We start from the raw sequence: 26,840 nt of genomic DNA on the forward strand, positions 1-26,840 counted from the left end.
AGCCTTCAGAAGTAGGAGCCACCCAACACCATAACCTGTGGGACAGGTCCTAAGAGAGATCCATCATTCTCAACAGGAGACCTTAGGCCACACTATATGATAAACTGCTGTGAAACCAATTCTGTTCTGGGAAAAAGCTATTAAAAATGGGACTCTGACTTGATTCTAGTTGACCCACACACCTCAACAGTTCTCCCAGTTTGCTCTCTGCTCAGGTCTTTAACGTATTTTCCAGACATTTTGTGAAAAGTGACAAGAATGACCTTCACAGAATCACAGAGGTTGGAGACAGTCTCCAGAGGCTTACAAGTCCAACCCTCTGCTCAAAACAGGGTCAACTAGGACAGGTTCCTCAGGGCTGTGTCAAGTCACAATTTGAGTATCTCCAAGGATGGAGACTCTACATCCTCCCTAAGCAACTCATTCCAGCATTTGACCACCCCCATAGTCAAAAAGCTTTTTCTTATGTTTGAGTGGATTTTCCTGTAATTCAAATTGTGCCCATTGCCTCTTGCGCTGTCACGGGGCACTACTGAGAAGAGTCTGGCCTCATCTTCTCTACTCCCTCCCATAGGGTATTTATGCATCTTGATAAGATCTCCCTCGAGCCTTCCCTTCTCCAGGCTAAACAGTCACAGCTTTCTCAGCCTCTCCTCATATGTCTGATGTTCTAGTCCCTTAATCATCTTTATGGCCTTTGCTGGATTGCTCTAGTATATCCATGTCCTCCCAGAGCTGGACATATTACTCTGGATGTGCTCCCACCAGGGCTGAAAAGAGGGGAAGCATCACCTACCTCAAACTGCTGGTGATGCCCTTCCTAATGCAGCCCAGGATGCTTTGGCCTTCTTTGTCAGAAGAGCACATTGTTGGCTCATGGTCAGTGTTCACGAGGAAACCCAGATCCTTCTCCACAAAGCTGATTTCCAGCCAGTTGGCACCTAGTCTGTACTGGCACACAGGATTATTTCTCCCCAGGTGCAGGACCATTTTCCCTTGAACTTCGTGGGGTTCCTCTCTGCCCATTTCTCCAGCCTGTCAAGGTCACTCTCAATGCTAACATATCCCTCTGGTGTATCAGCCACTCCTCTCATTTCTGTATCATCAGCAAACTTGCCGAGGGTGCACTCTGTCCCTACATCCAGGTCACTGATGAATAAGTTGACCAGGACTGGACTCAGTACCGACCCCTAAGGTACCGGCCTCCATCTAGACTTTGTGCCACTGATCTCAACCTCCTGAGCTCTGCCATTTAGTCAGTTTTCAATTCACCTCACTGACCGCTCACCTAGCCCATACTTCAGCAGCCTGTCTATGAGGATATTGTGGGAGACAGTGTCAAAAGACTTGCTAAAGTAAAGTAAAACAACATCCACCACTCTCCTCTCATCTATTGATCTAGTCATCTCATTGCAGAATGCTATCAAGTCAGGCATGATCTCCCCATGTTGACTGTTCCTAATCACCTTTTGCCCTTAATGTATTTGGAAATGGCTCCCAGAAGATTTGCTCCCTCATCTTCCCAAGGATCAAGGTGAGGCTGACCTATAATAGTCCTCCAGCTCCTCCTTCTCGAAGATGACATTTGCTTTCTTGCAGTCCTCAGGAATCTCTCCCAGTTGCTACAACCTTTCAAAGATAATCACGAGTGGCCTTGCAAGCAACATCGGCCAGTTCATTCAGCACTTGGCGGTGCATCCCATCAGGTCCCACAGACTTCTGCATATCCAATCTATTTGTATGTTCCCTGACTTGATCCCTCTTCCACTAAGGATAACTCTTCCTTGCTCCAGACTTTCCCACCAGTCTCAGAGGCCTGGGATTCCTGAAGGCAAATCTTACCAGTAAAGATCAACACAAAGGCAGCATTCTTACCTCTGCCTTTTCTGTATCCCCTGTCAGCAGGTCTCCTGCCATATTCGACAGGAGGCCCACATTGTCCCTTGTCTTCCTTTTGCAGCTGATATCCTTGAGCTTGATATCCTTTTGCCCTTCACGCCCCTCGCCAGATTCAATTCCAGGAAAGCATCTCTGCATGCTTGGACAGTGTCTCTGCCCAGACCACCTGACCCTGCTTCCACCTCTTCTGTGTGTCCTTTTTATGTTTGAGTATGCTTCTCCAACAAACTTTCTTATCTCCCCATGTTTTGATTCACATGTAATTTCCTCTAATTTCACTTAGGAAATGATCTTGTCCTATATCTGTATTTAAAATTTGAGCAATGACTTACTGTAAGCATTTTATCTTACAAATTCAAGTCTGAATTTCAAAAGGCCTTCCATACGAAAAGAAACTTAGATTTAAGTTTTAGATCTTTGATCTTAAGTTCAACAGTACGCACAGTCACACCATCTCAACAGTTTATGAAAAATCTGTACCAGTTGTCAGAGCAGAAAATACTTGAGAAGCTCTAAACATTGCTTTGAAATTTCCAAAGTAGCAGAAAGCTTTTGAAACCTAGGACAAAACCTCAGTTCTATGCTCTTGGGAGTTAAATGTTGTCCTAATTAATTATAATCTACAAAAAGTTACCTGATATATAGTTTCATTTTTCCTTATGCCCCTGAGCAAATCATTGCCTAGTAAGTATTAATATTCTCTTCCAACTTTTAACACAGGCACTGAGCTAGATCCTTTAATTTCCCCTCAGCTACGCTGCGGTAATAGGCACAGAACTATCACTAGCTCTTTACAGCTAAGAATACAACCAGTTCGTGAAAAAGAAATCAACTACCTCATATACAGAAAAAGCAGCACTTTCTCAAATTTAGAAAGTAAAGTTCTGTACTTTTTCCTTGTACTTCTTAGCTAACAATTCGAAGTGAGAATAGTTACACCTTCAGACTTAATACTTTTCCTTTTGCTACTAACAGAGCAGGTAGTCTCTACTAAAGACTAACTGCAGAAATAATTGAATTTTAAATGAAAAATGCAAACTTACAACGTACATGTAGGAAACCGGGGGTGGGGGGAGATCAATACATACTTGTCCACTTGTCCTGCATTGTGATTGTTCTCTGCTCTCATCCGTGTCAACGCAGCAGCAGCTTCATCCAATGCACAGCTGACAGAGGACGTCAGTCTTCGGAGAACTTCAGGATCTGCGAAGGCTTTACCATCGGCAGTGGACAATTTACCAATTCCTTCAGTGTACGTTCGTTCATCATAGTCAGGTTAGTATGAAAGTCACACAAAAGAAATGCAAAGACACCATTTTAGACTTCAGCCACATGCACTATTAGTTAAAAATCGTTTGCAAACATGCCAGAAAATCAGCTACTTAAAAGTAACCGTTAACATTTGCCTATGATCTGAACATTTAATTATACCACAGCAGTAGCAAAACTATTTTTCAACTGGCAGCTTCATTACCTGTCCCAAATTTCCAGTTCATACACCTTTAGGGATGGAGTGAGAGGGAGATCTTTGAAGGGACTAAGGATAAGTCCAGGGGTCAAGCCCAAAAGCAGAAGTTTGAGAAAAAGATATTAATTCCACAGATTTCTTTTAAGGTTATCTGAATGTGATCAAGAATTTTCCACTTCAAGTTTTAAAATTATTTTTCCTTTCCTGCTCAACTCACCCAAAAATTGGATTTAGTCTAATATACTTTTGTTGCTTTTTTCTTAGAGTAGAAAAATTTTTATTTTTTCTCATAAAGTTTATTAGTTTTATTTCCCAGCAGTTTACAATTCTAAAGTGGAGGGATCCAGCTACAGGCACAGCAAATTTGAAATAAAAATTTCAAATATTTGAAGCATATTTGAAATAATCCCCCCCTCTATACTAACATCACACTACACAAGCAGAAATGCTTAGCCTGAATGAACTTTTGTAATAGTTTCTTTTTTAAAAAGAGTTCCTTTGCTGCCACACTAAAGCTGCAGGCCCACAGAGAATAGCACCATAAGCAAGTATTTATCTCATTCATTTAAAGTGCACTTAAATGCCAAAAGTGTAAGTTTTTTCACGGCTGATATGAGCTTACGGAACATCTGAGTAGTGGTCTTACTCCACATAGTTCGTTATAGCTTTGAACACATTTAGAGCTAAAGATCAGTCTATTTTACATATGTAAACATCACAGCACAGTTGTCTCCGCAGTGTAGGCACAGCTTACATTTGCATGTAGAAATGTCCAAGTATTGTAAAGAAATATGTGGGGGAATCAGATTTACTGGTTCGCCACTGATGAAAGTAGCTACTTTTCAATTGCTTTGCAGTTAAATAGGGCTAAATTAGATATAAACCTGGGGGGGGGGGGGGGGGGAGAAATGCATCTTACTACCTCAAAAGGTAGTGCTATTTGGTACACATACCTCTATAAGACTGATTTACATCATGTTTCTCACTTCCCAGTCTGCAACTGTTACAGTACAAATACTGAAATCACGCTTTGAAAGTTTTGAACACCCTTCAGAAAATGTATGTCCCCTGTTTGAGAGCCTCCAATTAACTTTTCATTAATGTAAGTATCAATACTTATCAAATTTCTCCATACTGAACACAATTTAGGACAGCATATCCCAGGCACACTTTGTTACATGACCCCACATCGCTGCTGCAACTCTGGTAAGCGTTGGCTGTAAGTATTCAAACTCCACATTGCTGACAAAAATGAAGAATCCCTGCCTCTAACATTCAAGTGAGACATCTCTGATGAGGTGCAAGAGGTTTACTCAGCTGACTGAAACGAGGCACAGGCTACCAAGGTTGGGATAAATTGCTTACGATGCTTGCTCAGAACTAAGTGCGTTACCTCCCTGGCTCCAACATCCTACCTGGTTCACTTTAGCATTGTTGAGAGGTTACAAAAATGAAATGCAAAATAAGTTATCCATTTCACAATAAAATGAGGAACTACAACTAGATGCTATTGACACCACACCTCTATCTGGTTAGAGAAAGAACCTTTCTTTTCAGCTGTAAGAAAGCAGGCTTTTTCTTGAAGATCAAGAGTACTTCTACGGTTGTCACAGAAGACAGCCGAGCACAAGTACAGCCCGAAGCCTGTATCCTGCTAGGACTCACTTTGCTCCACCGTACAGTTCCAGCATTTTTGATTGAAGACAACCAGACCAAGGATATGTAGAGCCAGGGACTTCGGACTCAATTATTTATAACACTTGAAGAGGCTACTGGCCACTTGCCCCCTTCCGCCTCCAAACTCGAGATCACAACCTTTTTAGCCACTGCTACTAAATGTACCAAGGCTATAAATAACAACCCTCAAGCACCACAGCTCACCCCTCACACATGTAAACTGAATTTGTTGTTGGTTATAACGGGATACAAGTTGCAACTACTTAAGAGCAGGCGCCCCTGCGATTGTGGCGGTACTCTCTAGCAGAGGAGTAGGTTGGATATTTGGGTACAGTAATTGTGAAACTGGCCTGGGGAACTGTTTTAGTATTAAACACACAGAAAAAGTCATAGTTTTTATCTGCTTCCCTGGTGCAGCTCACAGAGTAACTACACGGATGTTTATGCCAGCTACTTCTGGTGGCAGCGCTGGCTTATGCTAGCTTACGGTGTACCTAAGAGTACTCACTAAGGAAGAAAAAAGGGGGGGGTGGAGGGGAAGGGAATTAAGTCTTCTCAACTCAGCACTAAGGCCTCATCCAGGACTATTATAACCAAATCTGAACACCACATCAAGCAAAGTGGAAAAGTACAGGAGAGAAACCCACAGGATTTAGAAAAACATGACCCCTGCGTAAAGGCTGAAGGGACTGGATTTCGCTTACAAGGAGCAGCACACCAGCAGTCTTCCTGTACTTCAAGAGGGTCTCACGAAGGAGGTAGTAGTCAGGTCTCTATCACTTGCAAAAGTGGGAAACAAAAAGAAGTCAAGTCAAAAAAACAACAAAAAGAAATGGCTATCTGAAACTAAACTGGTTATCTGAATCACATCAAGTGTTTCAGGTAGTAAAACAGACAGGTTACCTAAGCAGGCCATAAAATTAATCTTCCTCTGTACATCAAGATGGGATTAAACAAGAGATCTGCAGCAAAAATTTATACATATGTGATCCTGCCCTTATCTGGTGTGAGGGATTGCCTCGGTCTCTTAAGACAGCTTCCTTCCAGTCTTAAGTTTATAGATTCCGGTTGGTCCCAAGAGGAAAAGCTGCTGGATGTAGTTAGGATGAGGTATAAACAAGCAGAAGCTACACTTGACAAGTCTCTCCATTTTCAATGTTTGCTCTTTCAAGCATTCACACATGGCATTTCTGAAGCCAAAAAGTCACACCACAGGTCTACCAAGTCCTATATCCCGTGAAGAGAAACAAACTACTACTGCTGCAGAGCGCTCCTGCCCTAAAATATCTGTCTTCATAGATTACAGGTGGTCTCTTGGAAGGCTTCCCAACCACTGGCTCTTCCTTCCAGCTGTGAAGGTACTACAACCACACCAAGAACCTTCAGAGTGCAAGTTAAAGCAGCCGTTTGTTCACAGCACCAGCTACAATTCAAACCAGGTGCCAATACCGGTTATAACTTCATACCACTTATCCACGGCAAAACGTGTCAGATGCTCCGCCTCTCAAAACCTCCAAGGGCAACTGTGTGAGGAACCAAATCACTTTTTTGTACCTTTCCAAACTAACTGACAGCAATAGAAGACAACAGAGCAGATATTTGTCAGGCTAGATCCAGTACAAAGGAGACAGACTACAAGAATTACCAAGCTGAATCCTGCTACTGCAAACACCCATTCGTTTAGTCTCCTTTTGCAGGCTTACAGTAGCATCTAAATAATTGCTCAGTTTTTACTTCACTGTGATTTAGGATGACTATGCCAGAATCTTACTGCTGTAATGCTCAGTCATCTTCTAACCTTCACCGTAACTGTTTTCATGTGTGCTTTATAACCACTTGTTCTTATGTCACACTCCCAGGTGGTTGTGCCCCCTCGTACACTCGTGCAAAGGCTGGACAGTAGCAATCAGATCCATACTTGGGCATGATTCTGCAAGACCAAAACTCTTCTAGTCTCCTCCCATCCGATGAATAACAAAAGCATCCTCAAGACCATTCTTCACAGTTGTTTGGATTCTTCTTTCTTGCCCACAGGTGACTGCGATTTTCTACATTATTACAGTCTCCCTAGCATACTATGGATTCACAAGCAACAGTAAGCGCATCTGGCACTACCTGAACTGATAACTACTTGTCTGAGCAGAGTATTTGACATTCTGCTTCTTACTGTGATAAAATGGCACATTTTTAGGAATGAAAGACATCAAGAATGTGGTGTAAATCTGTTTTTTCATGGATTGATCACTGTTGCAGACTAATAATTCTGCAACAAGAACTTTGGAGTCACTGTGGATAGTTCTCTATCCAGAGCAATCTATAGTCATTAGTGACACGGAGAAGGTGACATGCTCAATGTAAAGTTACAAGTCACCACTAAAATTGTGAAGAGCATGTTTATAAGCAAATTAAAAGAAAGTACTTTCATACAGCATGCAATCCAGGTTTGGAGATCACTGCAATGGGATGCTGCAAAGGCTAAAAACAGTGAATTTGAAAATAGATCAGACAGGCTTTATACTGATATTAAATACAGCGGCCCAGTCACTGACTAGCTCAGGACATTCCTGAATAACAGACAACTGGAAAAATGCAGAAGGGAAAGACTGCCATCTGTACTGTTTCTACTGCTTTCCCCTTATGTGTTCACAGCTAGCTGACTCGAGGACACAGGGAGATAAACACATCTTTGGTCTGATGTCACAGGGCAGTTCTTTATTTGAGCACTTTTCACTGAAGCCCTCTGCTAATGCATCTGCAACACCTGGCAGAGGCAAGGCCAGGGGTATTATGTGACAACAGAAACAAGAGCTCTTAACCACCTTCTTTCCTGACTAGAAACAAATGAGCTAGCACTTCCCCATCTAACATATCGACATACAGACCGCAGATCTCCAAATCAAAGAGGAAAGCACCTAGTACAGCAAGGAAACAGTCCCGAATTCCAGGATCTGCATACAGACGAGCCCTTCCGCAAACCCTGAGCATCAGCCATCTACTACACAGTATACAGGTTCAGGGCACATCTGAAGAGGGACTTTCCGCCAGTTGAACAAGTCAACTATTTAATAGTTTAACAAAGAGAAAATTTCTAGTACAGCTGACTAGTATATAACTATATACCAGGCAGAGTCTGGAGCAACTTATTCTCTATGAAGCACAGCACCACGGCATTTAGTGGTACATAATGCTGGGCATTCCAGAAGTTAGTGCCATACCCAACTACTTAAGATTAGCTTGAAGTTGATTAAGGAGGTACACTAGAACACAAAGCTCACCTCGCAAGAGAAAAGCCTACTCAGAGATATATCTATACCTTTAACCTACACTCTGATTTGAGGCATGGGCTTCCTTACCGACTTTCAGAGTCAACAGGATGCTGAGGACTACCACGGTTAGAGTTTTAGGTAACCTGATCTGAGCTGGTAACTTCTCAGTGCGATCTTCCCCAGTTTAACCAGGCAAAGATACAGACACCACTTCAGAAAAAACAGGAACACAACCAAGTGTGTCTCTGTGGAAAAGCCAAAGGCACAGGAAAGGTAGTGCAATTTTTGGCATGAGGAATCAGAGATTACATTTTCTGAAAGCCATGCATATTTTCACAATTTGAATACAGAAGTTGAAAGCCATCTTAAAGAACCATCACAAGAAATAATCTATGCCAAAGCTTTTTCAAGCTCACTTCTGCAAAGGAATTTGAGTCAGATAATCCACATTGGAGTGACCATCCCCTTTTCCTCTATTCCCAGAAACAGAGCATTCTGACAGAAGGATCAGATACTTTATCCTCCCTTATTGGATAAAGTTATTTAATTGGTATTCCTAGCTAGTAGTTCATGATTATCACTGTTTAAAATACCTTAAAAAGAAATTACTCTGGTACGCAGCCCACAGTTAAATTACTCATACCACACAGCACTACTGTCTATGTATATTTTGGACAAAGGAGATCAATGCATAGAAGTGTAAGAGGTAAAGTCAAATAATCCTCATGAAAACAAAACTGCGGATTCAGTGGTTCTGCTATTCCTTCTCCATCAAATCCAGCACATGGTATGTCCTGTCACACACCTGAGGCCATTCACCTGCCATAGGTGTCAAACCTATGACCTCACACTTGTCAAAGTCTAACTTAACCAGCTCACATGCAGTCACCTGCTAGCCCTAGAATGTTAACTGAATCCTCTGCTTCCCTCAGGCTCTGCACCACCTGTTCCACAAATGCAGGTTTTGATGCAAATCTGGAAAGTTAGAATAGCCCAAAGAAGAATGAAATGAGAAGTAGAGTCCAGAAAGGTGTCCTTTTTTTGTTAATGGTATGTGAAGAACCTGCCTTAAGTAGCACCTTGGACAAGGTGAATGTTCAGGGATGGAGACGGAGGATTTTGTTTCAGCTTCTTTATTAGAAGCCTCATTCAGATGAAGTGAGAAGTTCTAGATGGTGAAAGACAATTTCAGCAACTCTACTAAAAAAAAAATATATTCTAGCACATTACGCAGGTGCTACCACAAGACTAGAAAGTAATAAGCATGACTGAGCATACCCTGTTCTACAGGGCCTTGAGTGGCTTAATTCAAGAATAGCTGGGACACAGGTAGGGCTCCTTCAAAAGCGCATCGAAAGGATTAAGTTCAGGCATGTCGAGAGTAAAACCTAAAGGAAGATTTCTTAAAGAAGAGATCTGTCAGGATCTTTTGGTCCACATGTTGTATTTTTATTTCTGATAATACTTCAGAGTACTGCAGCATCTGCAGCAAGCTCCTATCTTTTCCTTTTCAGTAAATTACAGCAATGGAGGAAACAAGCACAGATTATATCAGCTATCTACTGAACAACATCCTACTAATATCTCTTTGATGTCATAACTTCCTGCTTTGTGCACGTTAACAGAAACTGATTTTCTAATTCCCCATCTTACTGACAAAAAATCGTTCACTTTGCTACTTTCTGATGATGTCAAAGTATTTTCCCTCAAACTAGCTTTACCTTGTGTCATTTCCAGAGCCAGCAATCCAAAGCACAGAGTTAACACCGCGCATACCCAGACCCCCAATGACCTTGTGGCAAACCCAGGAAAGCACCATATCAGCTCTGGCTTGCTGCCCACATTTAATGACTAAGCAAGGTTTACAAAATTCTCCTTGCCTCAGACAAGCAATTTAAAGTCAGGATACAAGTGGTGAAGCAACTGATTTGTCTCATCAGTTTTCTAATAGATCCCAGATAAAAACAAACAACAAAAAAAGTGGGGGTCTCACTGACTGAGCGACAGCACAGCAATTCAAAGAAAGACAAACTTTCATCTTGCAATGGAGATTTCCGCAAGGATGCGATACGAGTTATTTTAGCATGTCTAAAATGAGTCAATAATGCTGGCTATACATTTCTTTTTGAAAATAAACCAGTCTTCAAGGAAAAAAAAAACCCACATGTTAAAGTAATACTACTTGTGCAAAGGAACCAGTAAAATATTAATAATTCATTCTAGTTTAGTCACCTTTCCAGAATTCATGTGCTTTCAAAAAAGTTTAAGATCATTTTCTTTATTAAAACAGCTGAGATTTAAGCCCCTCTTTAGGGAGTCAAGCACCCCGTTATGCTTTTAAAGTTACTGTACGATTCTGGTGATCCTCTGAAGGATTCACACAATACTTATAGGCCCTAACCACGTCTAATATAGTACACAGAATTAAGGGTGAAGGCAGACCTTAATGAATTTGTAATCCAAGGATGGATAAAATACAGTCCGTAACAGTTGGACTGAAATCTACAGAGATTTTGCATCTGAAATATCCATTCATATCTCAAGAAAACAGGTTAGTTATTTCAGACTTCATAATTTGTCTTACCTGCCTGCATTTCATTGCTAACATTATTTGTACGAGGACATACAATCCCTTTTCAGGAGGAAGCGATTCCCTTTTGTATTTCAAAAAAAGTTACATTTTGACATCAATTTCATACCACAAAAGTCTTCTCCTAAGACATTAGCCCTTAAGTAAATATATTGGTAGCAAGTACCCTTTCACCAAAAATATTTTGCTTTGCCTTATCTTTTCTACAATTAATAACAAAAAGATGAATTTTGAACACAAATGCTCTCTCAAAATTTTGAATTCTCACTCTCCTTACATTTAAAATACCATGTACTTCCATGCTGCAACAAATTGACTTACAATCTTATCCCTATCACTCCAGGCCCAGAAAACTTTGATTAGGGGTTGTTACAACCTTAAAGAGATCCAAACCACTTAGTACTAGCTGTGCCATTATTCAGATTATTATTCTTCAGATTACCCATTAGTGCTTAAATAAGCATGCAATTTCATATATAATATGAGTATCTTTAAACACCACCAAAAAAAAAAAAATTACAAGTATCATGAACTCACAACTGGCTGGGTTCCCCCTCCCTGCTCAATTCTTCCTAGATCAGTCTTTTTACATGGTATAATAACCTTACAAAAAAGGTAAGAAACCTTAATTCTTCTTTAAGAAAACTATATATATATATATTTAAAAAAATCATGTATGTATGTATGTATGTATGAAATTATTCCCCAAAGGCAGATCTGAATGCAAATGAAAACGGATAAAATTATGGTGATGGTGATGCTCATTTATAATGCTTTCGAAGGTCTGATCAGTCCTAGTTCAGACTAGTCCAGTTCGCTAGTCCATCTTCAGAAGCCAATAGCAGGAGGGAAAAAATAAATAAATAAAAATAAATAAAAAATCTGTCGTACACTTGCTCTCTCTGACTGCTTCTATACTTTGGCCATCTGCTTAAATTACAACTCGGTGGACTGTTACTAAATTTGTTTCTAAAATTCACAATGTTCTCTTAAATGCAGCAGGGCTGGATTTTTGAACTTAGTTGCACTGGCTAACTAAATTGCCTACACGACAAATCTGGAGATCTAATCTTTGTATTCTTCATAACCCCCTTTTTCTAGGGCAAAATAAGGCACCTAGTCAATTTGTCTTATAACTAGCCAGATCATGACTGAAAGATTATTCCTTTCCAACAAGTGCAGGTCTCTGAAGGCTCTAGAGAAGAAGCTTCCAAAATTTCTCAACCAGGACCATCCAGTAACCTTTCTGGAAGACCACCACCATTCTTTTTTAACCAGGTTTTCAGTTGACTTCTTTAAAGGCAGTGTCATTCCCTGGGAACCAGGGTTCAAAATCTGTGCGTCATACCTCAGACCACATTTACTGCCCTGTCTTCCTCCGTTATTTTAACGACACAGGTAACACCTCCTGTACGATGCAGACAGATCGAACGGCAGGCTGCAGCCTTATGGCTTCTGCAGCAGATTTATCAGCTTATAAAACTGAATAAAAAGTTGGGGATGGAAGGGTCCTCCCTCTAATTCTGCTTTATTAGATATCAACCCAGTAACGTTCGCAAAAAGAAATGGCAACCTGAAGTTACTCATTTTCCTCTTTACCACGAAGAGTTCAGCTCCTTGGCTGTTTTCTGTGGTTTTTAATGGCGAATCTATCACAGCGCGAAAGTTCAGGGGGCGACAAAGCCAACATAATACATCAAAAGGACAGAGCTTGTCTTCTAAATAGAAAGACTATGGTTAGCATGGCATGTGGCTGTACTGAGATCAACTTAAACTGTCAAACTGTCTTCAACTGTTTGTAGAAAAAAGTGCAGCTCTCCAGTGTAATTTGTAGGATCTTCCTGAGCTCCTTCTGAAAACTCCAAGTATATTAACAATTAGCTCGGTTTTCAAGGCTATATTACATATCCTAATCACCCTTTGCTGTTCACGCTTTATTTCTTCACAGCTTGCTGACAGACAACACTGGGCTGCCAATTTTCAGATTGGAGCTTCTCAAGTTGCTCCATTCCCTCAAACTGAATCTCTTATGCCTGCCCAGAAATCCCTTTCTAAGATCAAATCCAATGAACAAATATTTAACCTCCCCCCCTCCTTTAGTCATAAAAGCTCAAACTCATGGATCGGTAAGAAGCTAGCTTCCAATGAAGACAGGAAAAAAGTCCTTAGACAAGCGCTGAGTCTTGTGTGTGATACTACTTCCCCACTGCAAGCTCTAGATTTTGGAGGGGAACTCAAAATAGATGAGCCTTCAGCAAGAGGTCGTGTTCATTTCTTCACCAAAAAGGTATCACCTAGGAGGGACTCTTCCATCTAGAATGAGATTTAAGGCTTCCCACAGGTTTCCCACCACCTCCCTGAGATGAGAAAAGAAAGTTCAGCACTTTTGCTAGAAATAGATCATGCAATAAGGTGACTTTGTGTCAAGACACAGAGTGAGCAGGATGACACTGTTACACTCTAAAACCTCACTTCAGAAACTCTTTAGAGCAGATGAAGCTTTTAGCATCTCATGGGATACCTCCAAACCAAACACGCAGGTTAATAATCACATCGCTGTATAATCTAATCACTTCATGTGTTCCGTCAAAGCTAACCATGAACCGTCCTAATGCTGCAGGCCTTCACACTGACATATTCACAGTGCAGTAACAGCATTCCTTAGCAAGCTAACCTATATCAAAAGCCTGCTTCACAGCAGTAACACCCTGTAATTAGGGCTGCCATACTTCTATCCAGGCAAAACTTCAAGCATGTTCACACAGCAAACAATACACCCCATGCTTTGGGGAAATAACGCCTGGTACGCATGTACCTCAAGCTGGCCCGCATGGATAAACTAAATTTGGCACTTTCAGGATGCATTAGAGCCCCCCCAGGAGACCCACTTGACACTTCAGACCCACTGACTTGACAGAGAAGGGCTGTGGCCACACAGTGCAGAGTAATTGCAAAAGGTCTCTACAGTACATCTAACTCTTCCCAGGAGACCAGACCTTCCTCAGCCTAGACCATCCTCAGCCTATACCATCCAGTTATTCAATCCAGTAACTCCTATCCTATGCCTGGAAATCCTGTACAACTACAGAAAACCTCCAAACTTTCCCAAGCAGAGCGACATTCTAGAAGGTGACAGTTTTCCCCAGGCATGGCTCCCAGCAAACTGAGAATTCACAAATTTGGAGTAGCAGCAGTAGCAATCTAACTTACACCAGAGAGGCTTAACTTATCCTGACAAGTTAAACAACTACAAAGTTATCAACTTTTGCCATCTTCCTAATTACAATAAAAGAATTCTCCTGCAAATAACTCTCCTAGATCCAAATAGTTAAGGTGACGTCAGGAACTGATCCTGAGGGCAGAAAGAAACCACTTCTTACTCGCAATGAATGCACTTTTCACCGGCACCGTGCAAGAGAAACCTGGAAGCTGTTCCTAGCTTGAAACCCAGAAGGACAAAACGACCAGACAATTGATAGCAGTGCTTGTATTTAAAATCTTGTCATCTCAGAAAGATGCCCTCAAAACAGTAAAAAGCTTGTAAAATAGACAAGTTTGGGGTTGGGGCATGGGGGGAGGAGGTGGTGAGAGAGGGGGCAAAGTCCGAAGCCCTTGAGAGAAAACCTGCTGGGGGAAAAGAGGAAACCAGAACATGTCTTGATTGCAACCACAGAGAATAACAACCATTTCTGCTACGTAACGTGAAATATTTAGACCACAGCTACCTAAACCTAGCAGAAGTTCTATTCTACAAAAATTAAGTATCTTTGCTTAGTCAAATCTCTCTAAAAAATGTTTTTGGTCCTTTGAAATTTCTCATTTTACACTTTAGTATCGATAAAGCTTACACACTCTTTTTGAGAAAAGCATTAAATAAAATGTTTCTGTATTTTCCAGTTGTTCATTCCAACACTAGTATTACTCCCACACTGGGAGCAGCAAAGATTTGATATGACAGGTTTTATTTTAGCTTTTTCTAAAGCACTAAAAAATTACATTGAGGCTTTTGGTCTTTTCAGCGTCAAGTATACATTTTTGCAATCTTCAACACTGAATATCAAAACGATCGTCTGATCTTAGCTCCAGTGCACTGAAAGTTTAAAACCCCTAGTATAACAATGGTGTCAACATCACGGTTTCCATGGACTTCCAGAGCAGCCGAGCTCCTGATTTCTGCAAATCAGGTTCCTGATAGCAAACCGGCACACCCAAAAATGACATTTTCAACGTCATCTGAAAACATCACGTTCACATCATCTGCTAAGCATTTTTTGGCAAAGCAGAAACAGAATTCCATTCTCCCGGGTTGTGTTTGATGGTCTTAACCTCAAGAAGATCCTTTTCTCCACAAAACTCCACTCCTAGGAATAGCAGCGACTCATCCAGTTGAGAAACATCCACAAGCAAAACACAATGTCTGAGACGATTTAAAAGACCATCGCAACACACACACACGCCAGCAGGGAAAACCATCCTTAATTCTGGCCTCCAATTTTTCAGTCGCTTGACACTGCAGACTCTCAATATCATATTTGTCTTTTTACATATTTCAACGCAGTTGTCAGACAGGAGCCAGAAACCACCTTCCCATTTTTCTCTGCCTTCTAGTGCAGCAGCTTTAGCAGCAGTATTTTCTGCTCCCAGAATCAAAAGCTAGGAACATACTGCTCCAACAGAGACTTTCAGATCTATTGAATCATTCCTCATGTATCAGACACTGCCCTGAACACCGATCCCTATTCTTTTCATTTGTGCTGTATTAGAGCTTTAAATCTTTCCTAAAATACACAGCTAGCAGTGAAGTTTTTCAATAATTTTTTTTAATTGCTTATTTTTGGAGTACTAAGGGAAATAAGGAAAGACAGTTATTACTTTAAAGCTCAAATTTCTTCCTTTCAACCTAAGGCTTCATTTTTGTGATTCTCATAAACCATCAGACTCAGACTTGATTCCAGACGAACCACTGAAAGGCTCCTAAAGGGTAAGATAATTCCAATCCCCATTATTTTGGCTATGTTTCAATGACGAGTTCTCCTTTTGGGGATCACCTGCTTTTACATCAGTTTGTTCATTTATCTCAAAACTGGAAAACTATTTTTCTGCACTTCAGCATGAACATGAATTCTTGTTTAACCATTCAATTTTCATGAACATTAAGGGTTTTTTTAGGGTTTGCTATTTCATCTCAGTTTAGTCTCATATTACTTCAGTAACAGGTTGCCTAGTCAGGTAAAGCTATAAATTCACAATATCGGCCAGTCACTTCCACTTTTACTATAGTTTGGAAACCACCTAAGAAAATCCAGCAAATGGAAAGCCAGCTCTACATAGACTGGCTACATAATAGAAGAGTTTAAATAAGAAACAATAATACCAGAATAATTATCTCTAAGTATGCACTCCTCTGCTGCACCTTATTTAGACTCCTAGCCATAACAGATAAACTTTGCCACAGTATAACTGAATTTCTATCAGTTTGATTTTTCAAGCCTCTGAATTTCACAAAATATCTATTTTCTCCCACTGCAGGAAAACTAAGCAAATTCTTAAGTTACTTTTTCTAAAGCTGAAGTAATGTGAGACATCCTGAGCTAATCTCTGTCCTTGCCTTTTCCTAGGCACTTCCACCAATTGCCTCGCATTTACAGCTGGCGACAGGGAAAGGGAGTTTTCTGCCAGAATAGCAGGTTAAATTTGACCAGCAAAGGGTCTGACCAACACCACTGGAATTGGAAACTGGGAAAAGTAAGGACAGAAAACTGTGTAGCCAGGAACAGGAAAAGAAAGATTTCTGCCTTATGGTGTCAGCAAATAGCCACTAAATCACCTCAGCCACCTCCCGTACCCTATGCTAGCCATTCTGCATGTCTACATGCGGAGGGCTTTTTAATCAAACTCCTTTATAAAGGACCACATCTTTTTCATTTCTTAAGATTTTTTCTACTAAATCCCTCTTAAAAAAAAAAAAAAGCTTACTTTTACTTACACCTTATAAGGTGACAAGTTACCAGACGCAATTATCAACACAGTTGATTTCTTATGTAAACCTGGTCATCACAAATATGTGTTCATAAAACCACACTGATCTCTTCTAAATGCACTTAGTTTCCTTACGTATTACATGCAGCTAATATTAAAGCATTATGAATTACTCCTATATTACGGTCACTGATCATCTGCTTTGTTATTGACCATTTTCTGTGCATTGGACACTGTCAGTCTCTGCAGAATCCAAAGCTGAATATTCTACAGATACATATTCAAAGAAAATCACTACAGGCAGCTGCTCCTTTTTCTCCTTTTTTTTTTTTTTTTTCCTTTTTAAAGAAGCTTCACTCTTCAAAAAATCTCCATTTCTTTCACCAAAAGAGTGTTTTTCCACAAGTGGAGCCCAGCTACATATGTTCTTGCAAAGCACTGCAAGTTCTTCAGCGCTGCTGAAACAAAGAACAGAATGTGCAATTGTATATTAGCTGCAGATGTGGCTTGGCAATCCAAAGGTGGCTGCTGCAGCACTAAGCACCGAAGGTGGAAAGATCTGAAAGTCAACTGCTTTTTCACCCATCCCACTGCAGATAATCATTTGGGAGGGACAACTGCTTTTGTTCCTACAGTCCTCCCCTTGGATTGCTTCTTGTTCTAGAGAAGCAGCAACAATTAGGACAAAAGCAGTAACAGTAAAGAGGGAAAAAAAACTAAGTCAGTCCTCTCAGACTCATCATTTAAACAGCAATTCAATGGCCAAACTGCTTTAGACACAAAGCAAACCAAAGCTCAGGGGAGAATATTAGAGGGCTTTGTAGTCCAGCACAAAGCTCAAAGAATTATATTAAAGCATGAGAAAGTGCTCATGCTTCCTCTAGCAGAGAAGCAAAAATTCAGCACAATTATGAGCGGAACAGACATTAATGTTGGACCTGTCTAGGGCAGTCTAGAGTGTTGTTCACTCAGTCTCTCACCCCTCTCCTCCCTTTTCTTTTTTGGAAGTACATTGAAAGAACTAAGCCTCGGTCCTGCTACATCTCCCACACCTATGACATGCTACAAACAATCAAAGCAAAAACCTGTTTTTTACACACAGAAAATTATCACACGTATGCAGCTCTGGGCAGGAGCTCTCCCTCCCTCTCTACCACCAGTGGCTAGGTTTGCCATGTAACTGCCAGTTTTATCACCTCTTTGATCCCAGGGCATCCCTGCTGACCAGAGCATCTGCCCGCTAACATATTCAAGAAGCAACAAGATGGAGAGATTAAGAGGTAGAAAGGAGGGAAGAATCTTCCTCAGCCACAAGATTTTGTATGATGACGGGAAAAAAAAAAGTTTAGTTTCTTCAAGGAACTCGCTTAGATTGAAAAAAAATGTATAGCAAAAGTGAGGGAGCTAAGCTAAGTGTGGCATTAGAAACTCTTACAGAATAGGTTCTTTCAAACCCTGTCTCTGAGTTCAGGCTTGCAAAACCCACAGGTACAGAAATCTGAATTTTGGCTTAGAAGAGGAGAGAGCTTTTGTTTACTCATTATGAGTTAACAGCAAAGGTAAAACACCAGCCCAGCAAAAAACCACCCCCTTTCCCCCCCCCCCCCCCAAAAGCCTGACTGACATCAGCAGGGACTGCTGAATAAGAACTATAATAGGAAAGAGTCAGACAAAACCATTATTCAGCAAGAAACTGCTCTAACCCTAGGACAGCTGCAACCCAGACTAACTCCAACCGTTGTAAGCCACATATCAAACCAGGGATGATCCCTCCAGCACGAATTACTTTAAGACCTAATGTCAGGCACCTATATTGGAACATTTTAAAAGAAAGGCTCTGTATTCTATAGAAAGCTTGCATTACTTTGTCTTCCTCCAGTATGTACAACTAGTTCTAGTTAGTGGAGCATTATGCAACAAAATCTGACAGTCACTGAGATGTTTTTATAAACTAAGTCACAGTGTAACAGTTAATTCTATCCAGCTACAGTAAATTGTTTGGTTTTCTTTTAAATAAAAAAGATCATCCACCCATAGCAACAAGTTTCTAACTCGCTTTTGTTTGTAAGTAAAATCAGGGCCTTGCTTTTGACAAGAATATCCAAACACCATGCTAACTTTAATCAAACTTCGAAAGGAGAAGAAAAAAGATGGAATTAAATACTCCAGGTTATAGACTTCTGCATTACTGTTCTTTACTGTTCATCACTGTCCTTTTGCATGCATGTTCTTTGATACTTCTCTGGGATTAAATGGGAGGTACTGTAATCAGAGTTTACCACTTCCTTTCTTCAATTTCTGGAACAAACAAGCGCTTAAGTTTTTTTTTTTCCACCCTAAACATAAAAACAAAACACATCTGCAGTACACATCGGGAAAGATTTGTCCTGGCAACAAAATCACAGCACAGTACTCGGGTACCTGAAGCCTCCATCCCCTCTCCCGGGCTGCTGTCTTCTGCAGCAGTCCTGCAACACCTCCTCCCGGGCTACAGGGCCAGCAACAAATATTCAAGAACATTTTTGTGCTCAAAACAAATGCTCTTCTGGTTGTACCACGCTGGACAGTATTACTATCATTACCTAAGGGAAAGCTTCAGCTACAAGCGGAATTGTTTGCCTGGCTTTGTTTAGCTTTTAAATGGATGCGTATCCAAACGGCAGACTCAGCAAGTCTCCCCTAGAGAGAGTCAGTCACCTGCTCACGCCCTGCCAAATGAAGCGTAAGTGCACACATGCATACCAGCACACTCAACCGGCCCAGAATGACAGTGTGCAATGCTGAATGAATATACAAGAACCGATATAATCTATTTAGTGCCCTGGCAAGAAGCAAAGGAGCTAAGCTCCACATACAGAGTTTGGGGTATCAACTCTGAGACACCTGCATTTTCAGGAAGCATCCAGACTGTAGCAGGAGGGAAACCAGACCTCTCCTAGGTACTTAATATGCTTAATACAAAGTATTTTAAAAACTCCAGTCACTCTTGAAAAATGTGGCCTGTTTTCTGCTTTTGTTTTTTTTAAAAAAAAATTTGAAATTATAGTGCTTAGACTACCAAACCATATAGGTTTAAAGGCAGCAACTTTACTAATGCCCCAAAAGCAAAAGCCATCATAACCTCTGTAAGGAAAGTTTGAAAAGAAATTTCTTCATGCCATCATCAGGAAAAATTTACAAGGTTCATTTTATTAATTTACAGAAAACTATCAGGGCTAGAAGTAGGCAGTTACTCTTTAACTCCTTTCATGCCTTAGCAATTAACACTAATATTTCCTCATTGCAAGTTTGACAGTCTGCTTGCCTCCAAAAATCTCAAAAATATACCTCAAAAAACTGTGTCACCCAGCTCCCCAGAGAATTCAACATAAAGATGTAATTAGGCATAACCAACATGAAATGTTAACTTCTCAGTAAACTAATTCTGACCAGTGCATATCCTGAAATGACACACAAACCAAAGCCAATGCCTTCAAGCTTCTAAGCAGTAGGATTAACTTGGTATTAACCTTCAGTATGAATAGAGAAGTTTGCTTTAGGATCACTGCTACTAATACATAGGAGAAGTGTGGAAATGGCATCATCCACTGCAGGAGAGTGAGTAGAAAAAAAAAAAAGGATCAAATATCCCTAAGAAACATCAAGAGGAGGGAACAACAAAAAACTCCCAAAAACCTCTTATTCATGCTACAGAAGGTACGCAAAACTCTTATTCTTGCCCTCTAGCATTCTGATTAATCCAACTATTTAAAGTCTCATCTACCTTAGGCCTTCTGACCTTTGGAAACAAGTTACTTTGCAGACAACCTCACCTATTCAGTGGCTGAAGGTAAAAAGAGAGGAACTACTCTCTGATCTTTAAGCTACCTAATGCTTATGGAGGAAAACTATCACTGCCCTCTGGAGACAGCAGGATATGACCTCCATGCACGACAGAGTCCAGGAAAAAAAGAGAACTCAAGTAGAGTGCGAATGCTATTTATAGGTAAACATCCCACTTGAACTCTTCTCTCTGATTTTCTAGCATTCAAGTGGGGAACTGAGTCCAAATGGATTGTAACTGCTTTTCTAAGTCTAGATGAAAGTTTGCATTAGGCTTCTGTTTCGCCTACATTTCTGATGCTTCACAGAAAGTAGCTCTGGCTCAGTACAAAATTCAGTGACTACCTGGAAAAACGAAGTATAAATACTAGTACACTTTAGAGCAAAGAACCAAGAGTAAATTTAGAGGGTCAGGACCATCACTGACTTAATTAGGAAGCCCATGTATACACCAATTATGCATGCCAAGCAAGCCAAAATACTTAAGCATTTTCAGAGGCTGACCAAGTGCTCGTCTCCCCACTCCTAGAAAAAAATGATAATTACCATAATGGGATAGAGCATAAAAGAACGTATAAATCCATGCTTCACACTGAACATTTGAATACCCACTGTTAATGAAACCGCTCATCTACTTAAGAAAATCTGCAGCCCTCCAGTGTAGTGTCATTAAATGCATCCTGCTTAAACAAAACATCCTGAAAATAATCTCTAAGAATGCCACAGTAAATCAGAGTGTAAAGCAACCAAAATCAGGACATTACGACCTTCAGAAAGAAAACAAGGAAGCTATTTCACCATGACCCAACTTGGAGAGAAGAACACATCCATCTGCTCCAGATGCATTGCAGGGAGAGGGGGAACCCACACCTTTACAAGAACAGTCCAGAGGACTCAAACCACCACATCATTTTATTCTTTGGGGCATCCTCCTGAAGTTCATCAAAAACCAAAAAAGAAGTGGACATGAAGGCGTCAAGAGATGCACTTTCACCTAGGTCTGGGCGTCTCTCAAAGAATTCAGAACAATTTTGCTTCTTGAGACCGAACTTTTCCTCTATCAGTGGTCACAAAATTTGTTGTGTGGCACCACGGAAGTTTTACCAAGTTTCTTTGGAGCACTATATAAAGAAAAGGAGACAAATTGTAAAAACCACCAATGGGCTTCAACGGACAGCTTCTAAATGGACTTGCTTCAAACACCATCTATGGAAAAGTCCAACGAGTTTACTAAAGCAAACCTCTTCTACCTCTTCTGTCTTTGCAGCCTAAGAGCTTCAGACGCTGGGTGCACTCGCTGGAAGAGAGCCAACAGCGCAGCCACAATAAAAGTTTTTACTCTTTTCATCATGAAATCTTCCCACGTGTTCCTCTTCCTGTAGAGGCTTCCAACAGACGTTGCTTGCTTCCGAGGCAAAAACAACTGGAAATCAGACCAGGCTGGTTTGAAAATCCTTGCTAAGAGCCATATAAGAAAAGGTAAAATTCCAGCCTTTTTAACAACACAGATTCAAGAACGGTTTTCCTAAAGGAAACATGAATGTAAGCAAGTTAGTGTAACTCATTCAGGTAACAGTTTTTCAGAAAAGTATTGGTGGATTTAAACAAAATCAAATTCAGCTCGTAAATCAGCAGTGCCCTGCTGCTGCAAAAAGGCAGACAACAAACCAGGATGTATAAGCAAAAGCACAGCTTGCAGGACACATGAAATATCATTCCTACTCTCTGTGTATCAGTAGAGCTCAGCTTGAGTAATATGACTAATTTGGGGCAAACTACAACAACTGGAGCTATGTGCAGAGATGCCAGAGAACAAGAGTAGATGAAGATCTAGAGAAGGTGAACTAAGACAGAAGAAAGATGCAGGGTTTTTTAGCTTAAAGAAAAGAAAACTGAGGAAGATGATGACATTCTCCAAGTAGATTCTGAGGATGGCTGCAACAAAGAAGGGAACACTATTCTTGGTGCATAACACACACAGCCAAAGCAACACCAGTTAAATTGTCAAGTGCTTTAGTATGACTATTTTCCTCCTTTCTTCATGAAGCACTTCCAAAGAAGCTTAGTCCCCTATCCCCCTCTGCAAAGCTACATATTGCAGCACGTAAGATTGAGGACAGACATGAGGAAAAACCATCTCGTCCTAAGGACGGCAATTGGCTTGGTATGTTGTGAAGTTTCCAACGCTGGAGATAGTTTGTCAAACCAGTTCTTAAAGCCATCCATCAGGAATGGCACAGGCACAGCTGAATTTGCCTGGGGAGAGGGAAGAGGAGGAGATAAAGCCAGATCTACTGAGGTTTTTTTTATTCTTATTTTTATTTTTATAAAGCTTTAAGAAGCTCTACAAAACTTCAGGAAAAGGTAATGGCTAAATGACAAGTTAATAATTGGTGTTTTAGAGATAATGCTTTGTTACACAGGGAAAAAGCCTGCACAGAACTGCACTGTATCTTTTGTTCCCACAGCAAGTATTCTCTTGATGGATATAAAGCGGATAAGTTTGTTCAAGGTAGTATTTTTTTTTAAAATAGAAAAACATTTCCTGGTATGTGTTTATCCTCAAATATTTAAATACTTCATATTCACAAAGAATACATTACTAAAATCATTTAAAGAATGTTTTACCATGGCTAAGGTATCAAATCTACATAATAAAAAAATTAAAATTTCAGAAACAAATCACCATTTTGTGCAAGATGCTTATGCACTACAGCTTCTTTTAAAACAAGGGATTTGAGTTCTGAACTTTCAAAATAAGGACTTATGTCTAAAAAGGAATAAAACGATTTATAACAGGCAATGAAACTACTCATGCCTCACTATAAAAAAACCACTTGCTTCCATTTGTAGAACCAAAGATAACTAATAAGATATTTCATATAATCCAGTGAAAATTAAGTTTGATTTTTTGAAAAATAAGTAGAATTTGATAATTTATACTATGCATATACTACATTGTCATTCTTTTTCTTTAGAGACTCACATGTTTACTCTAACTGCTCCTAAATATACAATAGCAATATTTTGCTAGACTAATTACCAACTGAAAAAAAAAAAGTTCACCTGTTATGACATCTACTGACAAGTATTAATGATTCAGTTTCATCTCAGTTCCCTCTGATACTTTTTAAAATCCCATCATTTACTATGGCTGCAAAACAGGTACAAAAACAATGTATTGTAAAGTCAGCCAAAAAGAGCTCCATTATAAGAAAGTTAATTCTTTGAGTGTCTTGAGACTTGTCACAGTACACAAACCTGAGGGTTTAAGCAATTCTTAAAGAAAAGGATAACGAGTAGCCTTGTTTCCAATGTAATTATGTTACATCTCACAGTATACTTGCCATCACCCCCAGAATGGGTGGCTATACATCCAGACTACCAGCAACTTGATGCACCAGCCTGCACAGAGCTAAGTGGCTAGCACTAGTTCCTGCCACCACCCTTCACCACTAAGATCAATAAGTATGAATAAAACTGAAACCTGAGTGGGGAGATTCAGAGCCAATTTATTCACTTCTTTGTATTACAAAGCATTCGTTTAATATTCAAACTATATTCTAACAGTTTTAAACTTGGGTTTTATCATCATGCGCTACAGGAAATTACATGACTGACAAATGCAGAAAGCAACCAGAAAATGCAAACTTAAAATCAATTCTGTGTAACCCTGAGTTACTTATAAAGTATTAAAAGAGTCTGCTTGATGGAGATACAAGCATGAGACACAGGCTTTTTATCTCCTCACCATCCTGATGCACTTTATGAAGAAGAGAGGCACATGTGATGAACTCAAGCTTGCATGGGTAGCAAAAACTTCATTTCAGAAGGCTGATATCTACACTCATTTCTTATGCAGGCATCACAAAGACAAAGAAAGAAGCATCCCTTTAGCTATCTGCTTAAGATAAAACAGCACGCACACAAATGAACACAGAAATCCTTACGATACCCAAATAGGATACATCCTACGGATAAGATTTTTTGGTTAACAGTAACATTTTCCAGAGCATTAGTTTTAAGTGACTTCTGTGGTTTGAGCTAGCATTCAATTTCTTTTCTGCACCTGGTTAATATCATAGATCCACAGAACCAGCTTATAGGCAGTTTCGCTACACAAGATCTTTATTTACCACCTCTAAGCATAAGCCTGAAGAACATCAAAATAAATACTTGTTTCAACATATTTCCATGTCCTAAAATTATTTTAGCCTGCTCATAGTACTATGCTTTCCCAACTAAAATCATTAGGTTTTCATTCATAACAAAAACCCAACCCAAACCAGAAACTCCTGAAACCTTTACTTTTCTAAGAACACTCAGAGTAAAAAGAAGAGATTCCCAACTGCCAGACCAAGAGTCTTGGTAGCTGTGCCACAACAGCCCCCTTCTACTCTGTAAAGGATACCACGTCCCCAGCACAGGCCACAGTATTACACACCTCCCTCTACGCAAACTGACAACAGTAGCGCAAAATCCAGCCCAGGGTTATTTACCCCACAGCAAAGCCTGAACCTGGTATTTTCATTCTGATGGATGAAGAAAGCATACATATAAAACATTCTAGGATTTCAGCTTGGTACAGGCTAAATTGCATTTCAATTCCGGCACTAAGCAGAATGGTAAATAAAGCACTGGTTCTCTTGTCTTGCCTGAACCGTCCCTCCTTACTTTCTTTGTCTAAGGCTACTTCCAGCACTAATATATCGAGAAGTCCTGAAGATCATAAACAAATGATAACAGTTTTTAACCAGAAATATCTCCATATTGGAAGAGGAAGGCAAAGCGGATTCAGTCTTGCAGAAGAATCCTAAGTTGTGGGAAAAATAAGGCAGAAGTACAATAGGAAAGAGAAGTTGAGCTAATTAAAATATGTCCAGGACTTGGGAAAAAAAATGCTAAGGGAGAGTTACATAAATTGTTCATGGTATAGTCATAAAGTATTCCCTGATTAACAAGGACCGCTGACGTATAAGCAGATGATTAAAGGGACTGAGAATTACCCTGGCTACTTCTAATACTCCACAAGTTAAAACTTCAGTTTTTTGCCTTGCTTCCCTCTCCACAAAAGGAAAAGTGAATATCTCAGAATCATCTTTATCAGAGGAAAGGATTCCAACAGAAAAAAATCGGATCAAACACCACAGCTTAGCTGTCTGATACAAGGAAGCATCAATTGAAGTGTTAAGACAATTGAAAAACAGTTCCTCACAGCAAAATCCAACTGAACAGAACCAAAAATACAAAGCCGGTACATTTAAAGCACTCTCAAAATACTGAAGTTAATTTGACTAAGAACAGAAAAGGCCTAATAGATTAGAAAAATATTTAAATCATGCAAAAACTCTAAAATTATCATGAGTTCATTACAGAAAGCTCAAAGAAACATAATATTAATGATTCAGTTACATGCACGAATTTCAGATAGCTTATTCAGCTTACACAAAAGCACAACACATCTGTATAAGTTTCACATACCATATATTCCTTCCCACTCTGAATCTTTAGATGGTGAAGAAAGAGAATGAGTAAGTCACTGAAATGTGCCAGTATCTCCAAAGGCAAAAGCATTCCAGTTAACAAAAGTCACGATTTTAGGAGCAGTACAGTCTTGACTTCCAAACAAATTCCTAGAATGTAGCCTATTCCGATTTTATTGATGAAAATTGTTTCCTTATTTGATACACATATGCTGTATGGAGGAAGGAGGAAGGAGGAAGGAGGAAGGAGGAAGGAGGAAGGAGGAAGGAGGAAGGAGGAAGGAGGAAGGAGGAAGGAGGAAGGAGGAAGGAGGAAGGAGGAAGGAGGAAGGAGGAAGGAGGAAGGAGGAAGGAGGAAGGAGGAAGGAGGAAGGAGGAAGGAGGAAGGAGGAAGGAGGAAGGAGGAAGGAGGAAGGAGGAAGGAGGAAGGAGGAAGGAGGAAGGAGGAAGGAGGAAGGAGGAAGGAGGAAGGAGGAAGGAGGAAGGAGGAAGGAGGAAGGAGGAAGGAGGAAGGAGGAAGGAGGAAGGAGGAAGGAGGAAGGAGGAAGGAGGAAGGAGGAAGGAGGAAGGAGGAAGGAGGAAGGAGGAAGGAGGAAGGAGGAAGGAGGAAGGAGGAAGGAGGAAGGAGGAAGGAGGAAGGAGGAAGGAGGAAGGAG

At 40.3% G+C, this 26,840-nt stretch overlaps 1 protein-coding gene across 17 annotated transcripts in view; it reads right to left on the reverse strand.

The window, feature by feature from the left end:
* ANKHD1 (ankyrin repeat and KH domain containing 1) overlaps positions 1 to 26,840 on the reverse strand; it is a 126,278-nt gene that overhangs the window by 78,961 nt on the left and 20,477 nt on the right. For all 17 annotated transcript variants that reach the window (XM_064520708.1, XM_064520710.1, XM_064520705.1 and 14 more), the window contains one exon: positions 2,988 to 3,144. In XM_064520708.1, the coding sequence (XP_064376778.1) occupies positions 2,988 to 3,144 (157 nt within the window). The remainder of the gene's footprint in view (positions 1 to 2,987; positions 3,145 to 26,840) is intronic.

Source organism: Dromaius novaehollandiae, chromosome 15 (genome assembly GCF_036370855.1).
Source record: "Dromaius novaehollandiae isolate bDroNov1 chromosome 15, bDroNov1.hap1, whole genome shotgun sequence".
In the NCBI taxonomy this organism is placed as follows: Eukaryota; Metazoa; Chordata; class Aves; order Casuariiformes; family Dromaiidae; genus Dromaius; species Dromaius novaehollandiae.